Below are 25343 nucleotides of genomic sequence, written 5' to 3'. Positions count from 1 at the left end.
AAAAAAACAAAAATAATCCAAAGCAAACAGAACCTAAGCATTGGTGACAAAAATCAATGAAATAAAAAATCAGAAAATAATAGGAAATTGGAAATAATAATAGAAAATAATTGGAAAATAATAGAAAATAAAAAATCCATAGGAACAAAATTCAGCTCTTTGAAAAGAATAAATTGATAAACTCTTAGTGACACTTACCAAGAAAAAAAAGTGAAAGAATAAAAAATTACATTATCAGGAATGAAAGAATGTATCACTACAAACTCTGCAGACATTAAAAGGATAATAGGGAACTACTATAAACAACTCTTCACATATAAATCCAACAACTTAGATAAAATTGACCAATATCTTAAAAACCACAAACCACCAAAACTCACTCAAAATAAAATACATAACTATTAAAGAAATTTAATTATATTTTGGTGGTTTAGTTGCTAGGTTGTGTCCGACTCTTGCGATACCTGTAGCCTGTCAGGCTCCTCTGTCCATGGGATTCTCCAGGCAAAAATACTGGAGTGGGTTGCCATTTCCTTCTCTAGGGGATCTTCCCGACCCAGAAATCGAACCCCGGTCTCCTGCATTGCAGGCAGATGATTTACCAACTGAACTATGAGGGAAATATTCCAAAAAAGAAATCACCAGGTTGAGAGCATTTCACTGGAGAACTCTAACTGAATATTTAAATAAGAAATAATGACAATTCTACACAATCTCTTCTAGAAAACAGAAAAGGAGAAAACACTTCCCAATTTATCTTATGGAGCTAACAGACAAAAAAGAAACAAAACTACAGACCAACATCTCTGATGAACACAGACAATAAAAATCCTCAACAAAACATTAGTAAACTGAATGCAGCAATCTGTAAAAAGAACAATACAACATGGCAAAAAGGTCTTATATTCCAGGAATATAAGACTGGCTCAAAATAAAAAATTAATCAATGTAATATATCAGATTAACAATGTAAGTAGAAAAACTATATGATTCTATCAATTGGTATCAAAAAAGCACTTGACAAAATTCAATATCCATTCATGATTTAAAACAACACTCAGCAAACTAGGAATAGAAGTGAACTTCTTCAAGCTAGTAAAGAGCATTATCAAAAACTACAAATAATGCCATACTTAATGATAAAAAACTGAATGTTTCCCCTTTAAGATTGGAAACAAGACAAGGATGTCTACTCTCCCCTCTCCTATTCAACATTGTTCTAGAAATCCCAGACAGGCAATAAGGCAAGAAAAAGAAATAAAAGGCATGAAGATTGAAAATAAAGAAGTAAAACTGTCCTTATTTGAAGATGACATAATTGTTTGATGAAAATCCTATGGAATCAACAACAACAACAAAATAAAACCTTAAAGAACTTATAAGGTACCTAAGCAATTCAATGAGAAAGGAAGGTCCTTCAGTAAATAGTCTTGTAACTAGATGTGCCTATGGGGATAAAACCCTACTGCCCATCACCTAGCACACTCAAAAGTTAATCTGAGTTGGATTATGGACCTATATACAAAGCTAAAACCATAAAGCTTTTAGAAAAAAACTAGGGAAATACCTCTGACATGGGAGTGCATGAAAACTTCTTAAGCAGGACACAGAAAGCAATAACCATAAAAGAAAAATTCATAAGCTTCATCAAAATTGCTTTTTCACTAATCAAAAAACACTCTTAAGAAAAAGAATAGGTAGGTTTCCAGAATATATAAAGAGTTCCTACAACACAACAGCAAAAACATTAAAAAATCCAATTTCTCTGGATATATGCCCAGAGAAAAACATGGCCCGAAAAGATACATGCACCCCAGCGTTCACTATAGCGCTGCAGTGTTTACAATGGCCAAGACATGAAAACAACCTAAATGTTCATCAACAGACGAATGGATAAAGAAGATGTGGTGTACCAATCAAAAAATGGGCCAAAGAACTCAACAGACATTTCTCCAAGGAAGACATACAGATGGCTAACAAACACATGAAAAGATGCTCAACATCACTCATCATCAGAGAAATGCAAATCAAAACCACAATGAGTTACCATTATACGCCAGTCAGGATGGCTGTTATCCAAAAGTCTACAAGCAATAAATGCTGGAGAGGGTGTGGAGAAAAGGGAACCCTCTTACACTGTTGGTGGGAATGCAAACTAGTACAGCCACTATGGAAAACAGTGTGGAGATTTCTTAAAAAGCTGGAAATAGAACTACCATATGACCCAGCAATCCCACTTCTGGGCATACACACCAAGGAAACCAGATCTGAAAGAGACACGTGCACCCCAATGTTCATCGCAGCACTGTTATAATAGCCAGGACATGGAAGCAACCCAGATGCCCCTCAGCAGACGAATGGATGAGGAAGCTGTGGTACATATACACCATGGAATATTACTCAGCCATTAAAAAGAATTCATTTGAATCAGTTCTAATGAGATGGATGAAACTGGAGCCCATTATACAGAGCGAAGTAAGCCAGAAAGATAAAGACCATTACAGTATACTAACACATATATATGGACTTTAGAAAGATGGTAACGATAACCCTATATGCAAAACAGAAAAAGAGACTCAGATGTATAGAACAGACTTGTGGACTCTGGGAGAAGGCGAGGGTGGGATATTTCAAGAGAACAGCATTGAAACATGTATATTATCTAGGGTGAAACAGATAACCAGCCCAGGTTGGGTGCATGAGACAAGTGCTAGGGCCTGGTGCACTGGGAAGACCCAGAGGGATCGGGTGGAGAGGGAGGTGGGAGGGGGGACTGGGATGGGGAATACATGTAAATCCATGGCTAATTCATTTCAATGTATAACAAAAACTACTGTAATGATGTAAAGTAATTAGCCTCCAACTAATAAAAAAAAAAAAAAAAAAAGATGTGGTGTATATATATTTATATAATGGAATATTATCCAGCCATTAAAAAGAAAGAGATAAAGCCATTTGCAGCAACATGAATGGACCTAGAGAGTGTCATAATGAGTGAAGTAAGTCAGACAAGGAGGAGAAATATCATCTGATATAAACAAACTTACTTACAAAACAGAAAGAGACTCACAGACTTAGAAAATGAACTCATGGTTGCCAGGGGGAAGGGACAGTTAAGGACTTTGGGAAGGTCATGTACAAACTTCTATATTTAAAATGGATAACCAACAGAAACCTGTTGTACAGCACATGGAACTGTGCTCAATGTTATGTGCCAGCCTGGATGGGAGGGGTTTGGGGGGAGAATGGCTACCATGTATATGTATGGCTGAGTCCCTTCACTTGTTCACCTGAAACTATTACAACATTGTTAACTGGCTACACCCCAATACAAGATGTTTTTGGTGTTAAAAAAAAAAAAGTTTTATGTTTTTTTTTTTAATCTGAGACTTCCCTGGTGGTCCAGTGGTTAAGAATCCACCTTGTAATGCAGAGGACCTTGGGTTCTATCGCTGGTCAGGGAACTAAGATCCTCAACTAAGTTGAGGCTCCCCTGGGCCACAACTAAGACCAAATGCAATAGATAGAGATTTTTTTCAAAATCCTGTCTCTTAAAAAGGAGAAAGGCAAAAAACTTGAACAAACTCCTCATAAAGCAACATACATGAATAACCAATAAACACTTGATGAAGTACTTGACATGTTTAATCATCAAATTAAAACCGAAATAAGAAATCACAACGTAGCCATTAGAGTGGCTAAGGTTTAAAAGACAGCACCAAATGGTAGCAAACACAGAGCAATTGGTACCTTCATCCGTTGTTGGCTGAAATGTACAAAAGCTATTATAATCACTTTAAATAAAGGCTTTGGTGTTCTTATAAAGTTATACATAGATCTACCCTTTGACCTAACAATCCTTCTCGTAAGTAGTTATCCAAGAGAAAAGAAAACTACGTCCACAAAAAAACTTATACAGGAATGTTCATAAGAGCTTTAATCACAATAGCAATAAAAAAATAAAAACTAGGAACAACCCACATGTCCATCAACAGGAGAAGGACGAACACACTGCAGTGTATTTGTATAATGGAACACAATTCAGCAATAAAGAACAAAATACTGATATATCCAACAACATGAATGAATTTCACAGATATAATACTGAATTAAAGGAGTCACACTCAAAATAATATATACTATTCCATTTGCACAAAATTCGAAAATAGGCAAAACTAATCTAAGATAAAAAAAGAGTCAGGATAGTGGCTGTTTTGGGGACGGATGCAGGGAGCAAAGGTCAACTGCCTGGGAAAGGCCAGAGGGAACTTTGGGGAAATATCAGAAAGTTCTATATCATGATAGGGATATTGATCACACAGGTATATTTATTTGTCAGAATTGTTCAGCTAAAATTGATTATTTTAATGCATGTAAATCAATCTTTAAAAAGAAAAGAAAAAGAAGAGCTCAATAAAAATAAAAATAGGACATAGAATGAGATAAATAACCCAGTCACATTTACACAAATTTTAAATGCCAGCATTTAAAAAAAAATCTCTTCTTTTCAAGGAAACATATGAGCAAAAGATGGTGGCTAGGTGAATGGAGATGAGCATAGGGATAAAGTGACAAGTAAATAAAACAGGCAAAGGCTTTGAATGAACCAAGTATAGTACAACATCCTGAACCAATGATTTTGATCAAATCAACATGAAATCCAAAAAAAGAAAAAAAAATGAATTTTTGCTAGCTGCCTTATTTTGTTATTTCATCAGAGTTAAGTAGTACTGTTTTAAGTCTTAGGTTAAAGTACTGCTTTAATTCTTGGGTTAATGCAAAACACACACACACACAAAGTGGGGGTCTTAAGAAGTAGCAGTAACATTAAAATAATAGCTAATGCTTACTGACTCCTGTGTGTTGAATACCACTCACAGCATTTTTGTGGATCCTTTCATTTAATCCTCATAGTAATCCATTGGTAGGTACTATGATGAAAATTCCATTTTTTAGGTGAGGAAACTAAGGTTTAGGAAGATTAGACTGACTAGATGGAAGTCATGTATATAATAAAAGGAGACCCCAAGAACCCAACAGAGGCAGCCAGATTCCCAAAGTATACTCCTACTCTTAATTATTATAGTAAAAAAAAAACCCCATATAACATAAAATTTATCATCATAACCATTTTTAAGTGTATAGTACAGTAGTGTTAACTATATGCACATTGTTGGGCAACAGATCTCTTGAATCTTTTCATTTGCAAAACTGAAATTCTGGACCCATTAAACATCCCTTTTCCACCCCACCCACCAGCCACTGGCAACCACCACTACTTTTTGTTTCTAAGAGTTTGACTACTCTAGATACCTCATATAAGTGGAAGCATGCAGTATTTTGTGTGTGTGTGTGTGTGTGTGTGTGTGTGTGGCTGGCTAATTTCACTTTGGAGAAATGTCTGTTTAATTAGACATTTTCCCTCCCCACCCCATTTTTTTTTCTTTCCTCTGGCCGAATCACATGGCTGGCAGGCTCTTAATTCCTGACCAGGGACTGAACCTGTGCCCTCTGCAGTGAAAGCATAGAGTCCTAACCACTGGACCACCAGGGAAGTCCCAGCCTTTGCCCATTTTTTAATCAGGTTGTTTGGTTTTGTTGTTGTTGTGTGTTATAAGAGTTCTTTATATATTCTGGATATTAATCTCTATCAGATATATAATCTGAAAAGATTTTCTCCCATTCCACGGGTTGTCTTTTTATTTTGTTGATTATTTAAGTCTGATGTAGTCCCACTTATCTATTTGTGCATTTGCTGCTTGTGTTTTCGGTGTCATATCCAAGAAATCATTGTGAAATCCAAGGTGATAAGGCTCTGAAGCAAACTCTCTTAAAGATGTTTATCAAACTATGGGTTGCAAACTTACCACTAGGTCATGAAATTAATTTAGGGGGTTGTAACTGGTATCTTTAAAAGAAAAGATTGAGTCACTCACTATATGCAGCATGGCTAAGCACTGTTTTAAAAACTTTTCTCCAATTGTATGTATGTATATTTGATGGACTATGAAATCAAATGAATTTCTATTATGGGCTCTGGTTAGAAATTTGAAAAACACTGCACTACTCTATACTGCACTTAGACCAAGAGAAGGCCCAACAGTGCTGAAGATTTTCCAGTAGAGTCACCACAAAGCTCTTGGTTGGCCTAAGTATAGTGAATACAAAAGAACCTGTGTTAGGACTGTCAGTACCGCATTTATGTGGCAACTTGGTTTCTACAGAAATAGAAAATCAACTGTCATGTGAAGTTAATATTTTGTGCCGATTTTATTGGTGCTGTTTGTTTTGTTTTTTAATTAATTTTGGCCAGACTGGGTCTTTGGTGCTGAGCACAAGCTTTCTCTAGCTCCAGGGAATGGGTGCTTCTCTTCTTTGTGGTGTGTAGGCTTCTCTTGCTGCAAAGCCTGGGTCCTAGAGTGCATGGGCTTCAGCAGTTGCAGCTCACAGGCTCTAGAGCATGAGCTCAACAGCTGTGCTGCATAGGCTTAGTTGCCCTGAAGCCTGTGGGATCTTCCTGGAGCAGGGATTGAACCCATGGTCCCTGCTTTGGCAGGCAGATCCTCAACCACTGGAACACCAGGAAGTGCTTTATTCTTGTTTTGTAGCTATGTAAGAGCTTTAGGTTTCCCTGGTGGCTCAGTGGTAAAGAACCTGCCTGCCAATGCAGGAGACACTGGGTCTTCCCTAAGTAGGGAAGATGCTCTGGAGGAGGAAATGGCAACCTACTCCAGTACTCTTGCCTGGGAAATCCCACGGATAGAGAAGCCTGGTGGGCTACAATGCACAGGGTCGAAAAGACTGCAACAACTTAGCATGGAGCAAGAGCTATAGGTGGGCTTCTCTGATAGCTCAGATGAAAAAGAATCCACCTGCAATGCGAGAGATGTGGGTTTGATCTCTGGGTTGGGAAGATCCCCTGAAGAAGGAAATGGCTACCTACTCCAATATTCTGGCCTAGAGAATTCCATGGACTGTATAGTTCATGGGGTTGCAAAGAGCAGGACATGACTGGACAACTTTCACTTCACTTCAAGAGTTATATGTATAAAGGCTTTATACCTATACCTATATTTTATTTTATGCTTGTATATATTAAAAAAAATAATTTGTTTACAATTGGAATCTGAAAGAGGTTTCTTTCCATCAAAAGGTGTCCATACATCAATGGAGTTTGAAACTCCATTGTTTCAAATGGAAGTGTTGTTGAGGTGCTATACTGAGTTCAACAACAACTTCCTAAAATTTATGTACACCCACAACCTCAGAATGTGACCTTACTTGGAAATAGGATCTTTGCAGATCTCAAGTTAAAAATAAGCCCATAGTGGATAAGGGTAAGCCCTAAATCCAATGACTGGTATCCTGATAAAGCCATGTGAAGAAACACAGAGAAGAAGCACAAGTAAGAAGTCCATGTGATGACAGAGGCAGAGATTGGACAGCAACCACCAGAATCTAGCAAGAAGCAAGGAAGGATCCTCCCTAGAGAGGGGAGCATGACCCTGTCAACACCTTGTTTTCAGATCTTTAGCTTCTGATCTAAAGAATAGATTCGTGAGAGAAGAGATTTGTGTTTCAAGCCACTAAGTTTATGGTCATTTGTTACAGCAGCCCTACAGAAACTAATACAACAGGTGGTAACCTGCCCAAAAGAGGGCATGCCTCCTTTCTAAAAGCCCTATAGCATAGGTCTAGACTCTTAGCAGGAGTGTCATTCCACAACTTGGACTTCACAAGTGGGGAAACTGAGGCCTGAGAAGGGGTAGGCAGCTTACTCAAAGGGCCATAGTAAGTCAGGGGCAGAGAATGGACCAGAAGGCAAGACTCCTGCCACTACCCCACCCCACCCCAGCTCAGTCCTCAGGGGAGGCAGCCTGCTCTACTTACCACAGTGTTGGTGATCGTGTTCACTGCAGAGGTAGACTTGGCTTCCTTCATTTTGGAGATGGGTTTACTGAGCTCTGGCCTGGAGCAGCTGAGAAGACCTGAATTCCTCAAGTCAGGTACAGAGCTGTAAGGCCTTGAAGATGAAGGCTTACAGGGTGCTGGATCAGCCTCCTCTTTGGGGGCCTCCTGGTCAAGGCTGCTATCTGCTTCATTTTTCTCTGTGTGTCTGACACTCGAGAGCAAGTCAGGTGTGCCGGACACCAATGTCAATGGCTGGAGATACTGGGAAGAAGGAAACCAAACATACAGCCCATGGGAACTGAGCTCTGTCCACTTCTAGATTATCTGCACCCAAGGGTAGGTGCAAAGGAGATCAGGAGGAGAGGAAAGCAATCTGAATCAGTCTCTCTAAGCCGGGGCTGTTAACCTAGGGTTCAAGGACACCCCCTAGAGGGCTCATGGATGGCTTCACAGGATCTTTGAACCACTTAAAATTGCAGTTACTTATAGCAAGAGATTCCATAGCTTTTATCAGATTCTCAGAGGGTCTATGACCCTAACAACAACAAAAAAAAAAACACTTCTAATCCTGTCACTTCAGGTAAGTCTTTAAGAAGGAGAGAGACTGAAAAGTCAACTGAATCTTTCCACTGAGCAAGGAGAGAGAGCTAGGCCAAGAAGGGGGTTCCAGAGACTGAGATCGCGGGACAACTGGACAGCTGGCCCCAGCCTGGAGGCTAGTCCATACATGGAGCAGAGAGAAGGCTAGAAAGACCAGCTGTGTTCTGCCCCCTGCTGTAATGTTCTGAGGTCCTGCCCCCCAAAGTTTTTCCCTGTAGCCTTCTCTCTCAGTTGTGCCCCTGGCCTGCAGGAAGGGGGCATTTCAACCTAACTGGAGTTGGGGACCATGAGTAAGGTAGTCCTAGAGCCCACTCCCACATGGGGCTGGTCCTCAGCCTCCCAGCCCTTTTACTCCTACTGAAGGGAGAAGGACAGAACAGCGCGAGTCCTCTCTGCCTGGATGGAGGGATCCTCTGAAGGCCGCAGGGCTCCTTGTGACTTCCAGGCCCCCCTCCTGGGGCCCAGCCCTCCATGCGGCCCCCATTCCTTCAGTGTTTCTGAGTTCTCAGTAGGGATCTTCTCAGCATCCCCCCCTGGACTGGCCCCAGCCGGGGAAGTGTACTGGGCATGCACGTTCCCCTCCCATCCACGTTTACTTGTTTGGAGGTCTGGTTGGGGGCAGTCTTGCATTTCTGCTGTTGTTTCTGTCGCCAGCTCTGCCAGCTCTTGCCTCTCGCTTGCTCGCCTGCCGATTCCCCATGCATCTCTACCCTCTTCTGTTTCATTTGCAAGCATTTTTTCTCTTGTTTCAGTCTCAGCTCCTGGATCAGCCGCCTGCCCAGTAAGGAACAGTGAGTATCATGCAGGTTAGGGATGGGCTATGAATATTACGGACTTACTTCTTGAGGGGCAGACAAGACTGGGCAAGGAGGGGGAGTGCTCCATCTTCCCTGCCCCAGTGTGTCCAAATGATTGAGGGTTCCAAAGCAAGAGATGGAGGAGACAGTCCTTCCTCCAACCATACCACTTCCCATCTGGGATTAGCCCAGGGAGAGATGTGGTGGGGGGCAGCACCCCACTCGACCACCCCATCTCTCTTCTCCCTTCCCAGTATGCCAGATCACACAACCGACAAGTGCTAGGGAGAGGGTCTGGGTAGGAGGATAAAATCAGGGGCTCCCACATCAAACCCCTTCATATGCTGGGCCTCTCTGGCCAATGATGTGATGGAAATAACTCAGTTACAGGACTCAGGGGACAGGGCTTCTAGAGCCTCTTCTGTCATTATCTGCTGGATGATCATTTTTCTGCTCCATGAAATGGGTGAAATGGGTGAAATGGGATGAGTCCCTTCCAGTCCTTAGATCTGATACCTGAATGAATCTAGGAGGTAGTTCTGAGGGGTTGGGCTTTCTGGGAGTGGGGTTGGGCTGGCTATCTTAGGTGTGAGTTTGTAGAAACAGCTTCATATCTACTTACCAACATCCCACACCAAGGAACCTTATGATTCCTGGTCCTTTTGAGACTAAAACAACTTCATGGCTGCCCCAAGGTCACACCGTAGGTCAAGCACAATCTCCTCTTCCCCCAACACCCAGCCCCCCTTACCCCAGGAGACTTCCTACCGGGCATAGACCTCCCGAGCCCTGGAGGTAACTGTATTCTGGAAGAGGGAGTTGTTGTCCTGGAAAAACTTCTCATACTTCTCCGAGTTCACACTGGGATAAATCAGGCGGAACCCTCCACAGTTTTCCTTTTCATACTTCTCAGTTTTCTCTACACGCACGGCCTGAAAGCCCTTGACTTCCTCTTTCCTGTTGGGAAGCAGAACGCAGGGCTGCAGTTAGGTCTTCTTGGGACCAAGCTTAGAAAGGACATGGCCTTTCCAAGGACACGGGTGTCATCTAGGGCGAGACCAAGGCTTTGCATGCGAGAGTGTTCAACCAGCGTTTCCTAAGTAAATGAATACATGAACGTTTCCTGAAAGGAGATTCTAGCCCTCCTGGGACAGCCGGTGTCATAACCACTAAGAGCCGGTTAGAACAGTCTTCCTGACAGCTCACCAAATTCTCTCCCATTACAAGTAAAGCCCATTTCTCTCTTGGCTTAGCTTCTGATGGGAGGCAGACTGTCACCTTTCCAATCACAGTCCCTGCTACTCTCCTCTGGAGAACCTGGCTAAACTTGAGGGCTTGGATAAACCTGGATAAGCCTGATGAGATTTTATGAGAGTTGATGATCTCATTCCCCCTCAGAGCCTCCCAGGAGGTGGAAGTCAGGTCGGAGGATCAATAAGCCCTTTTTATAGTAGGGAAACCAGGAGCCCCTGGGCCATCCAGGGCGAAGTCATGACGAGGAGACTGATTCAGGGGATGTTCCTTAGATGATGCTGCCTCCTTCTCCAAGAGTTCAGTGGAAGTTATCCTGGAATGCCAGGCAGCACAAACCTATCAGGATCTGTGTCCAGACCCGACACTTGTCAGCGAGGTGACCTGTACAGGCAGCTCCCCTTCCAGAGTACTGGTCTTTTTAGCTCCCAAAGCAGGACATACAATCCCCCACACTACCACCTACCCGCCCCCTCCTCACAGGGAAGGCAGTAGACCTGAACGTGCTCCAAGAAACACAGTGCCATCCAAACAGAGATGGCCTGATGCCATGGCCTACTTCCAGAAGATCAGTTCAAAGGATCAGGCTTGTGAGGAGGGCAGGGGCCACTGTGAGATCTGAAAAGCAGCAAAGCCAAGTCCTTGACAGGCTATGAGACTTCCTTCTTGCTCTGCAGACAAAGGCCTCTGTTATAGGACGAAGGCAAATGCTATGCAGCAGGGATGAGGTGTTCCCCACAACACAGTGACAAGGGGAGGACAGACGAATGTTCCCTTTTGTAAAGACAGATGGTTTTACTTTTTGTATTGGTAATCCCTGGATCTCTCCATATGATATTAACAAACTTATATTGATCACATGTACTTATGTCTATAAATTAATCTCCTATTTTTAGGAACAAAGGAATAACCACAAGAAAAACTGTTTAACCCGCCACATCCTGCAAATAGAAATTTATGTTCCAAACAGGATTATCATTTGTTAGAACTGACCCATGACTGTACCTGGTCTCCCGAGAACGACACTGCTGTAGGAACTGCCCCCGCTGTCTCTCCTCCTCCAAGACCTTCTTTTTGTCACAGCTTCTCAGGTTGATCAGGACCAGAGTATCATACAGCAGGCTATCCTTTACCTCTTTATCCAACCAGGAGTCAGTGGAGAAGCTCGGAGAGTGGTTTACCTGTGAGGACAAGACGGCAGCTGGGGAGGCTGGGCAGCATGCAAGCAGGGGGCAAAGCTAAGTGCCCCCTCCATGGAGCTACCCGAGCCCACTTAGGGGCCCTGGCTACCATAATGAGTGGAAGAGAGAGGGAAAGAGGGTCTGGACTGGAGCCCCAGTGAAAAAAGGAGGGAGCAGAAACCCCTGCAGTGTAACTAGCTTTTATTTCAGTCCTGAATTCCTGAGGAGCATGGCAAGTCTGTCTTTGGTTTCCCCTCCATCTGGGGTGCATTTGCTCCCTCCCATTCACTGTGCACCCCAGAGACCAGATGGAAGAGGGCAGTCCAGAGGGCCAGGCTGGGAGGTGGGGAGGGGAAAGGAGTGATGCATGCATTCAGGATCCTGATAGGGGTTAAGGGTCAGGATGGTGGGAGGACTGAAAGGACTCATTCCTGCTCACAGAAGAGTCCATATTGTTCAGAGGCACTATGTGACATTTGAAGACTTCTAGCAGTTTCTGAAGGCTTGCTCCTGGTAGTTTATTCTGCTCTTTGGTAAGAGCTCTAAACGGCCATATTCTCCTTCCCACACGTACTTGGGAACAAGGGCAAGGAATGGAGGAAAGGCAAGACCCCAGGAATTTGATATGTAATTCTGGGTCCTCCCCTCTGCAGGCTGCCTCTGTATCACTGGCAGCCGTCACCATCACCTCTGACTTGTACCACAGCCCTGCCCTTGCCCCTGCTTCTGGTGTGTACACTGAAGAGCCATGGGAGAGGCCTGCTTGCACAGGTGCAGTCAGGAAGAGATGCAGACACCCAGAAGCTTCTCTTCCTCCTCTTCCCATCACCCCATGGGGCTGGAGGAGACAGGAAACTCACTGAGTGGCTCCCTGCCCTTTTCCATGCCCACAGACACTAGGTTGTTCTCTGCTGGTGCTTGGAACTGAATCCAGGCCCCAGATAGCCAGGCCCAGTAGCTCCATCTGATATCAAATATCCTCCACCCAGCTTTGATGAACAACAAAGTCTCCTTTCTGTGACGGAGACAACTCTGTTAGAAAAGGTAGAGCTGTCTTTAGAGTCACTCTGCCTGAGATCAGAGCTTCTAAGTCTGGGTGGACCTCAAGAAAGCACAAGGAATTCTCTAATTCCCAGCCGTCTACCTCCCTCTGGTGGCCACTTTTCAGCAACGGGAGACGCCCCAGGCAGCAAGCGCCAGGGAGGTCGATGCTCGGCAAGTGGATTACAACATCCTAGCTGAGCCAGGAGGGCGAAGGGATGGAACTGACCCCAGTAACAGGTGCCAGCTTCACCCCTCACCCCAACCTCCCTACCTCCAGCAGCCAGGGCTTGAGTTTGTGATCTAACAAAATGTCAAAGCCCAGGATTTCAAAGCAGGCGCTGTTGAGTGTGTGGTGGGGAAAGCAGGTGTGGTAGTTATGCTTGATGATGGGGTAGGCCGAGATGATCGTCTTGATAATAACGTCCTCGACGTCTCTCCAGATCTGCGCCACGTTGTAGCCATGGCTCTCCATGTACATGTTGAAGGTGGAGAGCTTCCTGGAAGGAAACCATGGGCCGTGAGGCAGGGCAGCCCACCTCTGGTCATCTAAGGCCGTAGAATGCTGGAAACTAGAAACTTCTAGAGAGGATAAAGCCCCAGAGCCAGTGGGAGGGACACTGAGGAGCAAGGGTAATAGCTGTGTCAGCTCCCCGTAGGAGAAAACATCTGTGGGCTGGGGCAGGGACTGAGTATCTCGGTGGAAAGCTTCATGGATGAATTTTAAAAATTGCAGAAACCAACACCCCACATCACAATGTTGCCTTGGTAGCAATGGTTTCTTAGCCGTTGGTGTTCATTAGAAGCACTTAAGGAGTCTCTTAAGGCCACTGATATCTGGGTTCCACTTCCACCGTCTGAGGGGATTCTGGGGACACTAAAGACACAGAAATGTGGTTAATTTTGTTCAATGTTAACCCCCTAAAGGGAAGCCCAGAGGGAAAAGGCAACCCCAGAGCATTTCCACAGATAGGGTTACCCACTGTCCCAGGCAAACCAGATAGTCTTGACTTTACAGCTGAAAGTCCCACATCCCAGGAAACCCCTCAGTCACAGGCAAACCAAGATGGCTGGTCCCCCTGTCACAGATAGCAGAGAATATCTACCCCTTGCAGAGAAGTTCATGAGGAAATGCTCCAGTCAGCTCTGAGCTGGACAGTACAGAGACAGGACAAATCTGACAGGTCCAAAAGGAAATGGTGGGGACAGATACCCGCCCCCTTACACACACACACACGTGTGCACAGAGAACCAAAGTAGGAAGTGAAAACACTGGAGGAGGAAATATGGGTGATGCAGGAGAATGAAAAGGAAAGAGAAGAACGAGAAGACAGGAAACACAGCTCAACCAGGCAGTCCATAGAGCTGGACCCCAGTCAGTGCAGCCAATGCACATTTACTAAGGGCCTGCTGGTGGCACTAGTAGTAAAGAACCCACCTGCCAATGCAGGAGATATAAGAGACATGGGTTTGATCCCTGGGTCGGGAAGATCCCCTGGAGGAGGGCATGGCAACCCACTCCAGTCCTCTTGCCTGGAGAATCCCATGGGCAGAGGAGCCTGGTGGGCTACAGTCCATGGGGTCGCCAAGAGTTGGACACAACTGAGCGACAAACACACTGCTGTGTGTGCAAAATTCATGCAATGAGGGGATCCTGAGAAACAAGCACCTCTCCTGTGGGAAGCCTAAGGACCATTTGAAGAGCCAGCACACATATGAAACAACCAAAGATGCATTTATAGGACAACAGATAAACAGAGACACTCAGTATAGAGGCATGCCTTTCCCATCTGCCATTGTCCAGGATGAAGTGCTGCTCATAAATGAATGTTCCAGATCCCTTGAAGCCAATCCTCTCAAGTGTAAAAAAAAAAAAAAAAAAAAAAAAGTGTTTAATTTGCCTAACTGGGAAATAAAAATTCCCCAAATAGATTAGACACTCCTCTACCATCTTATAATAGACATTATGAATCATAACATAACATCTTCTTGATGACTCAGGCACATCACAATGAATAGACATTACTGTGTAAATTCATAACACCCAGTGGTTAGTCCATTCGATTTAACATACCAACTATGTGCCAGGCTCCCTGAAAGATGAATAAGGCCCAGTCTCTGCCCCGGAGACCTGCCACGTTTCCAGTTTTTCTTCTTCACTGCTGCTACTGAGTTTGCAGTCTGGTGGGGATTTACTGCGGGTATGGCTGGTGTCAAGCTAGGAAGGGGGTAGTCTAGGGCAGGTGAGGCAGTCAGTTGGAGAAGCAGATGGTTTCAAAAGGTGAGGAAGAGGAGAATGAGGAGAGGTGAAAGCAAACTGGAGGGAGAGAAGGAAGACACTCTGCCCCAAAACATGGGAAGCACCTAGATTCTAAAGCCAGGGCACCATACTAACCCTCAAAGAACTTAAGGACAACTAGGGACAGAAGACAAACATGTGCTCCAGGCAAAGAGTAGTTACAGGCTACAGCTGATGTTGACCAGGAGGATGGTGGGAGTCCAGAGATGGAGAGGCTTCTGGGGTGATTAGACTTAGATTCCACAGGCTTGTCCTTAGAGATGGAAGACAATCCTCCCATCTGACAAGTGAGGAAACAGAGGCCCACAGAGAAGATGGGTTTCCCCCACACTGCAGTGGTTATGTGGCTGGACCAGCATCTAGGACCAGGTCAGAGAAGGCAACACAGAGCTTAGTTAGACAGAAGGGCCTTCAAGGATGTTTCCCTATGTTTTCAGTTGGAGCTGAGCAAAGGCAGAGAAGTGGGAATGAGCAAGGCCTGTGTATCAAAAATTAAGCAAAAGAACATCCTGAGAGAACACCACAGAGTGGATGGTGCAGACAGTGTTACTAGTAGTTAAGGGTATGGACCAGACTCAGGAGTTAATTCCAGCTCTGCCACTTTCTAGCTGTGTAACCTTGGGCAAGTTTCCTAACCTTTTTACACCTGTTCCCTAATATGCAAACTTGGGAAATCATGCCAACTTAACAGTGTCATTGTGAGAATTAAATGTATCGAGGTGTATAAATTTCTCAGAGCAGTGCCTGGCAGACAGCAAGTCCCAACAAATAAAACGGTAACTATTAGTGTAGTAATAATAATAGTGGGAAATGGGGTCTGGTCAAAGCATAGCCTGACTAGAGGAGTTTGAACTGGTGCTCTAGGCACCTGGAACCATACTGGTTACCTGAGTGCAGAAGTAATGAGTATATGGAGTGTATAATAATAATATGAGCTACCTGCATGGGGGTTATGGTTTTTGAGGCCTATTCATACATATCATCTCAATAAGTTCTTATGGTAAATCTGTTTGGGGCTGGCTGACCAGGATTCAGCTTTATCGCATCATTTTATTTATCTATTTGTATTTATTTTGCACTGCATGGCTTGTGGGATCTGATCAGTGAACTGACTAGCGATCAAACCCATGTGCCCCCTGCAGTGGAAATTCGGAATCCCAACCACGGGACCACCAGGGAACTCCCTATCATGTCATTTCATTTATTTGTTTGGCTACACCGAGCCTTTGATGTGGCATTCCGGATCTTTCAGTTGAAGCATCTGGGATCTAGTTCCCTGACCAGGGATTGAACCTGGGTCCCCTGCATGGGAGTGCGGAGTTTTAGACATTGGACCACCAGGGATGTCCCAATCTCGTCATTTCAAAGATGAGAAATCGGATGTACAAAAAGGTTAAGCAGAAGTGCCTGGAGCTAAGGAGAAGTGATGAGGTCATGCAACAGTCAAGGAAGAGGCTGAGCCAAGGTTGGGGCCTGGTGGAAAGGAAAGGACTGGGGGACATTTGAAGGAAGGAACTTCAGAATTTAATGATTTGCTGAAAAAGGAAACATCTGAGATGATACCAAACTCTCCAATCCTGTGAGTCAGCAGGTAGAGAGGGGGAAGCTTGGACTGCTGGGGTGGACATGAGGAGAGAGGATTCAGGACATTGGGAAATGCTGAGCAGAAAGCAACACTGAGACATCCAGGTGCAGCTGAGGAGAGATGGGCCTAGAGAAAGGGTGAGTGGGGGACTGCAGGGGCAGGTAGGAGAGGGGGCTCCAGCAGAGAGGGGCATGGAGAAGAGCAGAGCAGTGAGGCCAGGCCTGGGTGAGAGAGGCAAAGCAAAAGAAGAGGAAGGAAGGAGGGAGAATAAAGGCAGCAGAACAATACTCTACACCCCCACCTTGGTCCTGGCACCACATACACCACCCATCACAGCCTGAGGGCCCAAAGTCTGTTAGTGGGGTGTTTGTTCTTATAAGAGGAGGGGGATGATGGTCATTTAACTACATGCCTTTAGACTAAAGAGAAACCACAGTAATTAAGAGCACTGTCTGGGTGCTCTCACAGGTCACGTGAGGCTTGGAGTGAACCTATGAGGTGGGCAGGGCAGGGCATCTCATTGCTCTCATCCTACAGACCAAGAAACGGAGCCTCATAGAGGTGAACGGACTTGCTCCAGATGACTCAGCCAGCGAGAGTCAGAGCAGGGACTAGAAGCTGGGCCTCGCCAAGCCCTGATGTTCAACACGGAACAGTGCAGAATGCCAGTGGGTCCCCAAGGATCAGGTAGGCAAAGAGGAGGTCAGGGAGCTGTGGACAAGATGGGTGGTTGGCACTCTAGGACAAGGGGGAGATCACCTATCCACCCGACATGTCCCCTTCCAGCAGGCTTAACCTACTGACTTTCCTTTCGCTTTGTGGAACTCTGCTGCCAAGGGAGTTGTGAAATTTCCTGTGCTTCTCTGATGCTCTGAAGCCAAACAGACTCTATTTATCAGTCCTTTAAGCCTGATACAAGAGAAAGATCATGCGCCTTGGAATCTGACAGAGTGGCATTTGTGTCCAGCTCTAGCATTTATAGCCTGTAATTTTCAGCAGCTTATTTAACCTCTCAGAGGCCCGGTCTCCTCATCTATAAAATGGAGGTGGTGCCTAACTCATAGTTGTCCACCTACAAGAGGGAGGTGATGGCACCTCTGCCATGGTATTGTGAAAATTCAATGAAAAAAAAACATGCACTCAAAGCACCAACATGGGCCCCGCCACACAGGCCTTCCTTGCCCTTCCCTTTAGCCTAGTCATCTTAAAACTTAATGAGACAAAAAAAAAAAAAAACATCAATGAGACAGGATTAGATGACCAGAGAAATGTAAAAACCACTAGGGAAAAGACTCATGCATTCCTCCCATTTCCCCCCATTCTTCTGGGGAAACTTCCAGCCAGCTAGCCACAGGTCATGTCACATCAGGACATCATGCCACATCATTTGAGAATCTCTGTTGGAGCAACACCCCAGGGAACCCCAGGCCTGGCAGTCCTTCTCCGGTGGCAGACCAGCAATCGATAAATAGCTGTTGGTCTGCAAATGTCAGAAGGGCCAACTGTAATATGAGTATGTTTTGGTGTGTGTGTGTATCCTGCTGGGGAAACAGTTCATGTTTATCTCTCCTCCTCCCAACCCCCTAGGGTTTATGATGTGACCTTCTTTTAATGATTAACAGCCAGAAGGCAGAGACTAAGGCGTCTGTTCTGGGTTTAGAGGAAAAGAAATATTTTCTGAGACCACAAGATCTGAGATAGAAACACTGATAGGGACTGATGGGATTCGAGTAGAATCGCAGAGAGCAGCTCTGAGTCCAGCAGGGAAAGAGAAGGGGAACTGCTTCCTTACCTCTTGCTGCCAGAGTGAGCATCTTGAAGGAAATTGGCACTGTGCTTATTAATGGAATAATTAGTCAGGTGCATGCAGATATCATCCTGGGGAAAGAGACACAAGTCTGTGGGGTCAGAAGGAAGTGCAGCTTCCCACTTCCTCTCTGCGCCCTCCCGTGGGCCCTGGGACTTAAAGAGAAGGAAAAGGAAGAGGATGTCTTACGGCTTACATACACTGGCAAAAAGGAGGAAGAAAGAAGGGGTACCCTACAGCCTGGAGCATGATACTTCCACTCCAGAGGCTGAGTGGCACTCTGCTGAGGAAGACCTGAGGAACCCTGGGGCCAGGGATGTGGGGGGAGGGCTGGGGGCTTGCCCATGTCCTTTTTTTGAGTACCATGGAACTGTGGTTTTACAGTCAGGCCATGAGTCCTATCCTCGCCTCTTCCTAGTTCTGTGAACTTGGACCTTGGCCCAAGGTCCTGGACTTTCCTAGTTCTGCTGTCCTTATAACTGGATTTTAGTTTCCTCATCTGTAAACTGGAGATGATAATCCCTATTTCTGAGGGCTCTTGGGAAGGCCAAATCCAAGAACAGATACATCCTGTCACACGGTAATTGAGAGTCCAGCAAGGGACGGCCACATTCAACATGCCTTGAGAATGCAGGTGTAACCAGGGTTTTTTACCAGCTTAAAGAGGAAGTGGAGGCAGCATGTCCCCGAGCTCACCAGGTTGTCTGTGCAGGGATGGGAGTAAGAGGTGGTGGCGAAGCGTGCCAGTCCTTCATTGTATACAAAAATCCTGAGGGGGTCACAGGATGTCATGAGCACATAAATCCGTAAGTCGAACTTGAACCCGTCAATGATAAAGGGCTGGAAGGAGAGAACAGGAGCCACACAGCATCAGAGGAGAAACCCAGGCTTGAAGCTCATCGGGGCCCTGTCTTGCCTTTTGTGGCGTCAGTCCCAATGTTGCCTGTGTTTAAAAAAGGGTGGCCTGGGCCGGGACTGGAGAGGGAGATGTGGGGCCTGGGCCCTGTGACCCATCATGTGACCTGGTGGGAGTCACTAAAGCACACCTGGCCTGTGTTTCCTGATCTGTCGAGTGGCACAAGTAACTACGCTGAAGAGCTCTCCTGGCAATGAGACAAAATAACACGAAAAAGTCCTGTGATGAAGGACATGTGTCACCATCCAGGACTGTATATGCTCCTGCCGCCTTCTGCCAGAATTCTCCCTGCAGTTGCAATGCTGATGGAAGTGCCAGCCAGGTGTCCCTTCCATGTACCTTCTAGAAGGCTCCCTCTCTGTACCGGGCTTTATCTCCAGCCACGCAGTAAAGCTGGCTACCCTGATCTCTCCAGGCCTACTCCTCTCTCCCAAAGGAGGTGGGATTTCCAGAGATCAGTGTCTCTGGAGGCTGTTTGTTAGAGGCAAGGGGCCAGCCTGGCAGGGCCAGACCAACCTCCAAGGGCACTCTGGCCTAGGCACATGTCACCTCTCCAGTCAGAAGGCTTGGTCTGACCAAGTATAAGGCAGAAGATTTGTATCACTCCCTCCCCACCCTCCCTTCCCTAGTTTCACAGTGAAGCTACAGCCTGAGGGTGCTGTGGATGATAAATAAATAGTCATGATGAGGAAGTACCTTTGAGATATAGAGCTGACAGATCATATCCTCCCCTGGTTTGATTTCTTTCACTGTTCGGGTGATGAATATACCTTTCCCTTGGCAGCCCGAATCCGGCTTACAGATGTAAGTCTTATTTTTTCTTGACCTGCTGTAGTTCTGCAAATCTCCCCAGCTACCAGAGCAGGGAGGGAATGAGACACCTTTAGCTGAGGATCAGTGAAAATGAAAGCGAGCTCTTTATTCTTTTTTAAAAAGTGACAAACCCCCTGGAATTGACAGACAGATGCCCAGAGATCTGGAGAGCCAGTGGAGCACACATAGTGGAGAGAGGATGGGCTCTGGAGGGAGATCAGAGCTGGATTTAAACCCAGGCAACATCACTCACCAGCAGTGTGGCCCGTTGCAAGGACTTGACCTCACTAAACCTCAGTTCCATCATCTACACAATGAGGACAATGACAGTTATCTCATACATGACACAATGCAGGCAAGGTGTTGGTACATGCTTCACAGCCCGTAAAGGTAATTGTGATCCACACAGTTTGGCTTTCAGTTTACAAATAAGAGATGTAGAGTTCTGAATCTGACTCAAGCCCTGACAAATGATGTGACTTTGGATCTCCTTCCCCGCTCTGCACTTCAGCTTTTCCTCTGTAACACCTCCACTCTAGCTAGAGTGACAGGGAAAATGCTATCTTTTTATTTTAATTTTTGGCCTCACCCCGTGGCATTTGGGATCTTAGTTCCGCAACCAGGATTGAACCTGCACCCCCTGCATTGGAAGGTGGAGTCTTAATCACTGGACCACCAGGGTAGTCCAGCAAATGCTATCTTCGAATGTACTTTGAAGAAAGTATACTCAGAAGAAAGCAACCAACTTAAAGGATTCTAAATCTCAGCCTTGCAATACTTCTTGTTTTCCATTTAACTCAAAGGAGCTTTGTGGCCACTGGAGAAGTCATGTAACTACAATGTCTCTCAGTGGCCATGAAATCTGGAGGTGCCTGCGGACCTGATGACAAACACATTTCCTTCTAAGTTGCAGCTAAGCTCTGCCAATTGTTCTAAACAAGTCCGAAAAAGCTGGGCACTCTGGTGCTCTTGGTTTGGGAAAGCACTCAGTGGAGAGGGGACAGTGGGACTCCTGTGGGGCCCCTGCCTTGTGAACATCATTCTGATGGCAGTGCTTCTGTACCCCCACCTCATCCAGACACCGGACTGTACCCAAGTCATGCTCATGTCACCTCACAGTTCTCCTGCTTCTCAGCGGTGTGGTCCAGAGTACTTTATGTACCAGGAATGGATGTCCAGTTTCCAGATGGATATAGTGAGACAGAGATGGGAAAAGGCTGACTGCCATGTCCTGCCATGGGTCAGAGGTCAGGTATCCCTCCCTGCTCCTAATGGTTAGAGGGCTCTAACCATCACCTCACTCCCTCCAGAAGTGCTCGAAGGCCTCAAAAATTCAGAAACTGCGCAGTGAAAAGACTGGAACAAGTTCAAAATCAACAGCTTTCAAGGTCAGAACAAACTCTCATCCCAACTGCAGGCACAGGCTCCAAGGCACCCAGCCCCTAAATGTCATCTACTTTTACAGGTGGAGCCTTGTGTTTTCTCAACCTCGGATACGCCCTTTATCCCTTCTCTTCCTGAAAAGAGAGAGATGGAAGATCCAATGGGAAGGGAAAGTAGTAACCAGGGTTAGGGGCAAGAAGAAAATGTAAACTGGGGCTGGGGAGTGGAGAAAGGGGCACTCACTCAGCAGGAAGACACCAGGTCCTCGGGAAAAAGTGGAAATCTTTCGGGAACATCTTCAACATGCGGCTCATATTCCTGGCCAGCAAGTCCTTGCGGCAGATTTCACTCATCCCTGGGAAGTGATTGATTTTCTGCAAAGGAAGCCAGAAGTCATGAACAATGGGGCCTACAGGAGCACCCACGAGCTCCCCTTTGGGGTCAGTCATAAGAGTGGGGCCCCACAGGGTTGATGCCACGCTTACACTGAGGACCAGCTCTGACCCAGATACCTGGTAACTTTTCATTTCCATCACCCGTTCCAGTGACACTGAGAAGTCAGTCCAGTAGAGCGTCCAGTCATCACTTTCTCCTCCCTCTCGAAGGCCATACTGTTGGGCGGCCCTACGCACTGCCAGGAGGGGGAGGAAGAAAGACCCATCAGGGGGGAGGTGGGGAAGGAGCACAAGAGGGGGAGGTTACGTTTCTAGGTGCTCCCAGACTGTACACGGAAGCCAGACTAGTGGGCTCCTTGGGACCGGAAGCCATCTTGCCCCATCTGGACACACTTTTGCCAAGAAAGGAACACAGAGAATAGAAAGCTATTGGAGAGTGCGGCTGGTGCCCAGTGATCACCACAGAAGGTTTTCTGAGGTCAGTGTTTCACCCACCCTTGCCAGGAAGCAGGCCTTTGGCTTTCCTCCAAACACTAGCACTGAGTGTTCAGGGAATATAAACTAATCCTTAACGTCAGCCAAAACCAAGCTTAATTAGTAAGGTAAATTGACAGAAGAAAACTACACAGTGTATTTCAAAACCACACACATCCTTCTTTCCTGGTCCCTATTAATAACTGGGAGCTGACTCCAACATAAATTCAAATACCTTCAAGGACCTGGAAAGGCAGAAGTGCCTATAGTGACCAGAAGAGTCAGGACCAGCCTAAAGCACCCAAATTCAAAGTGAAAATAATAACACTCTGCTCTGCAGTCAAAGTAGGTCTGCAGGTCATCTTTAGCCCACGGACCGCCAGTTTGTAACTTGTGCTCCAAAAAAGAGCCAATGATTGCAGCCATCGCTGCCAGCTCTTCAATAGATCCCCCAATAACCATACATGGGAACTACAGATAGTGGAAGTACACACCACTATGAGATCAAATGATCTCAAATGAGATCTCAGCAATACGAGATCAAAACTCATATTTTCTTGGAATGAGATTCCCAACTTTCTCAAATAGTTAATTGGACTGGGAGATGCAAAGAACACAATTAGCAGACACCCCCTTCCCATCCTCAGGAATATATAAGTGACCCTTCCCAACTCTTTGGGGGAATCCAGTGGGATCCCCATGGTGGATGCATTGAAGACAGATGCTCACCACTCTCATATCGGCAGCTGGATAGATTGATCACCAATCATCTGGAAAAGAGAAAGGGGAAAGCACCAAGACAGAGACAGACACACTTGCCAGAACAAGTGACTGCATGCAGAAATATCCAGTCCCATGGGAGCTGAGTGAAATCTCAGTGGCCACACTGAGCCTGCTTTGACCATCCCTGTTATTGAGGATACATATCCCTGTAGCTGCATAGTGACAGAAAACTTTGGTGCAGAGTACTGTTGCTCTGCCTATGAGCTAGAAATTCTGTATTGTGTTTATGGCTGATTTTGCTTAAAGCTTCACATTTACATCATCACTCCTCAATCCTCTAATTCCAGTGGCCCATCAGGAATAGGAAGTGAACATCTTTTTGGCCAAAATATTTAATGGTGTCCCTCCTATTGCCCCCAATTAAGGGAAACTATGAGTTAGAAATCGGAGAAGATGTCAGATATCAATCAGTCTGAGAAGTGATTCATTCCACCCTCCCCCAAGAATGGAGTAGGGTATGGCAAAATATTAAATAAGAACTGGAATACAGAAGCCACAGTCAGATCCTAAGAAATCAACGTGGTTCTGTTACACTTAAAGTATCCTACACCCCCAAGACAATAAGTACTTTCTTAAAATGAGAAAATTGTCCCTCCCCACACAATTTTCTCCCCACACAACAGAATGAAGATTAGGACAGGTGTGGTTTTAGATTACACACAGCATTCTTTGATTCTATAAAACAGATAATCAAAAGTAGGTTCTTTTTATATGAACCAAAAATGGTGTGACTTACTCCACAGTTTCTCCTTTACCTACTCCTTAGCCGCTGAGGCCCCCTCCCCTCCAGGTCCCTCCTGCTTTTCCCAACATGGATCCCCATTCCCCATCTTGCAATCCTAACCTCTTTTTCTTCCTCTTCTTCTTGCCTTGCGAATGGGCACTCTGAAGTCCCTTTTGCGCCCCAGTGTTCTCTCTCACAAAAGCCATGGTGTTGATTTCTTTTGAATCTTCTATAGAACCGTCCTCTTTCTCTTCTGAGTCTGTCCCTTCCTCTTCTTCCAAAGGTAGGCTCTGGAGCATCTCCCCTGCCTGCGAGGAGGCTCGGGGGACTGCCCCCCTACCCTGGAGAGAGGGCAAACAGAATGGCAGTTACTCAGATCCACCTGCAGGGGGATCCCCTCCCTTGCTCATGTGGGCGGTGGGCCAGCACTCAGAACCAGAAAACAGGTTGCAGTGTTATGAAATGCCACCTCACCTCCATGGTTTTTGCACACTCCAGCAGGGAGCTGATTCCACCTTTTGCCATGACTATGACCTTGGGGACTCACTCAGCCAACTCTGGCCTTGGTTTTTCCCTCCTGGGGTTTTCAGCATCATAGCAAGCTGAGATGCTATGCCTGGTACCAGGTAAACAGTCTCATTATTAAAACTGAGTGAGTGTCTGGAGACAGCCTCAGAACTATGAGCCTCCCTAGCTGAGGGAGTTGGTCCCTGTGGCTGTAAATGGGGTGCTTTGAGGAGGTCTGTTAACTATTCAGGCGCTGCACCAAACAACCCTCATGCAATTTGCTGGCCTGAGAATGAACACAACTGGCATTCACAAGTGATGGACTGACTTGTAGCTGACTGAGCAAGACTCCAGCCCAGGGTCAGATGCAACCCTTCAGAGACTTCAACCACAGAAGAGGCTACAGTATCTCCCTCACCATCCAATTCAAAATAAAAGCATGAAAAAATCATAAAATACCTACAAGGAAGTCCAGCAAAGTTCTCATCCCTAACCCCACCTCCATGATGACTTCCTTGATGCTTGCTTGAAATTTCAAATATCAAGTTCTTTGACATGGTTTTGCTTCACTAATCCTTAGGAATGTGCTTTGGGTACCCAGAACTGCCCAGGCCCAATGAACTGATTCATATCCCCTTCACATCTGAGGCTTCTATGACCATAAAACCAGATTTCTGGTGCTTCCTCCTCCTCTCCTCACCTCCCCAAACCCCACCAACCTCTTCATTATTTTAATCCCTCTGATTTGATGCCAATAGTCCTCTTGCTAATTACCCTATTCTTTCCTCAAAACTCCTTGGCTTTTAAAAGATGGTTAATATCTTTACTACAATTTGTTCTAATTTATTATTATCATTGAAATATTGTTAATGTTAT

General features: G+C 45.5%; 1 protein-coding gene across 5 annotated transcripts in view; it reads right to left on the bottom strand.

Annotated features, from left to right (window-relative positions):
- The window catches only part of TTLL6 (tubulin tyrosine ligase like 6), a 61373-nt gene that overhangs the window by 14398 nt on the left and 21632 nt on the right, over positions 1-25343 (bottom strand). For 3 of the 5 annotated variants that reach the window (XM_070479335.1, XM_070479333.1, XM_020870772.2), the window contains exons 1-11: positions 23183-23223; positions 22097-22215; positions 21828-21958; positions 20085-20241; positions 19169-19312; positions 18458-18543; positions 13056-13281; positions 11565-11740; positions 10077-10265; positions 9108-9285; positions 7891-8172 (exon numbers count right to left, since the gene is read on the bottom strand). In XM_070479335.1, the coding sequence (XP_070335436.1) occupies positions 7891-8172; positions 9108-9285; positions 10077-10265; positions 11565-11740; positions 13056-13281; positions 18458-18543; positions 19169-19312; positions 20085-20241; positions 21828-21958; positions 22097-22117 (1590 nt within the window). In that variant the 5' untranslated portion in view covers positions 22118-22215; positions 23183-23223. Of the gene's footprint in view, positions 1-7890; positions 8173-9107; positions 9286-10076; positions 10266-11564; positions 11741-13055; positions 13282-18457; positions 18544-19168; positions 19313-20084; positions 20242-21827; positions 21959-22096; positions 22216-23182; positions 23224-24080; positions 24302-25343 lie in introns of those variants that run through there. The other 2 variants (XM_070479334.1, XM_020870773.2) reach the window with 2 other exon arrangements.

Source organism: Odocoileus virginianus, chromosome 17 (assembly GCF_023699985.2).
Source record: "Odocoileus virginianus isolate 20LAN1187 ecotype Illinois chromosome 17, Ovbor_1.2, whole genome shotgun sequence".
Taxonomy (NCBI): domain Eukaryota; kingdom Metazoa; phylum Chordata; class Mammalia; order Artiodactyla; family Cervidae; genus Odocoileus; species Odocoileus virginianus.
The sequence above is the reverse complement of the archived record's forward strand: the minus strand, read 5'-3'. Positions and strand labels throughout refer to the sequence as shown.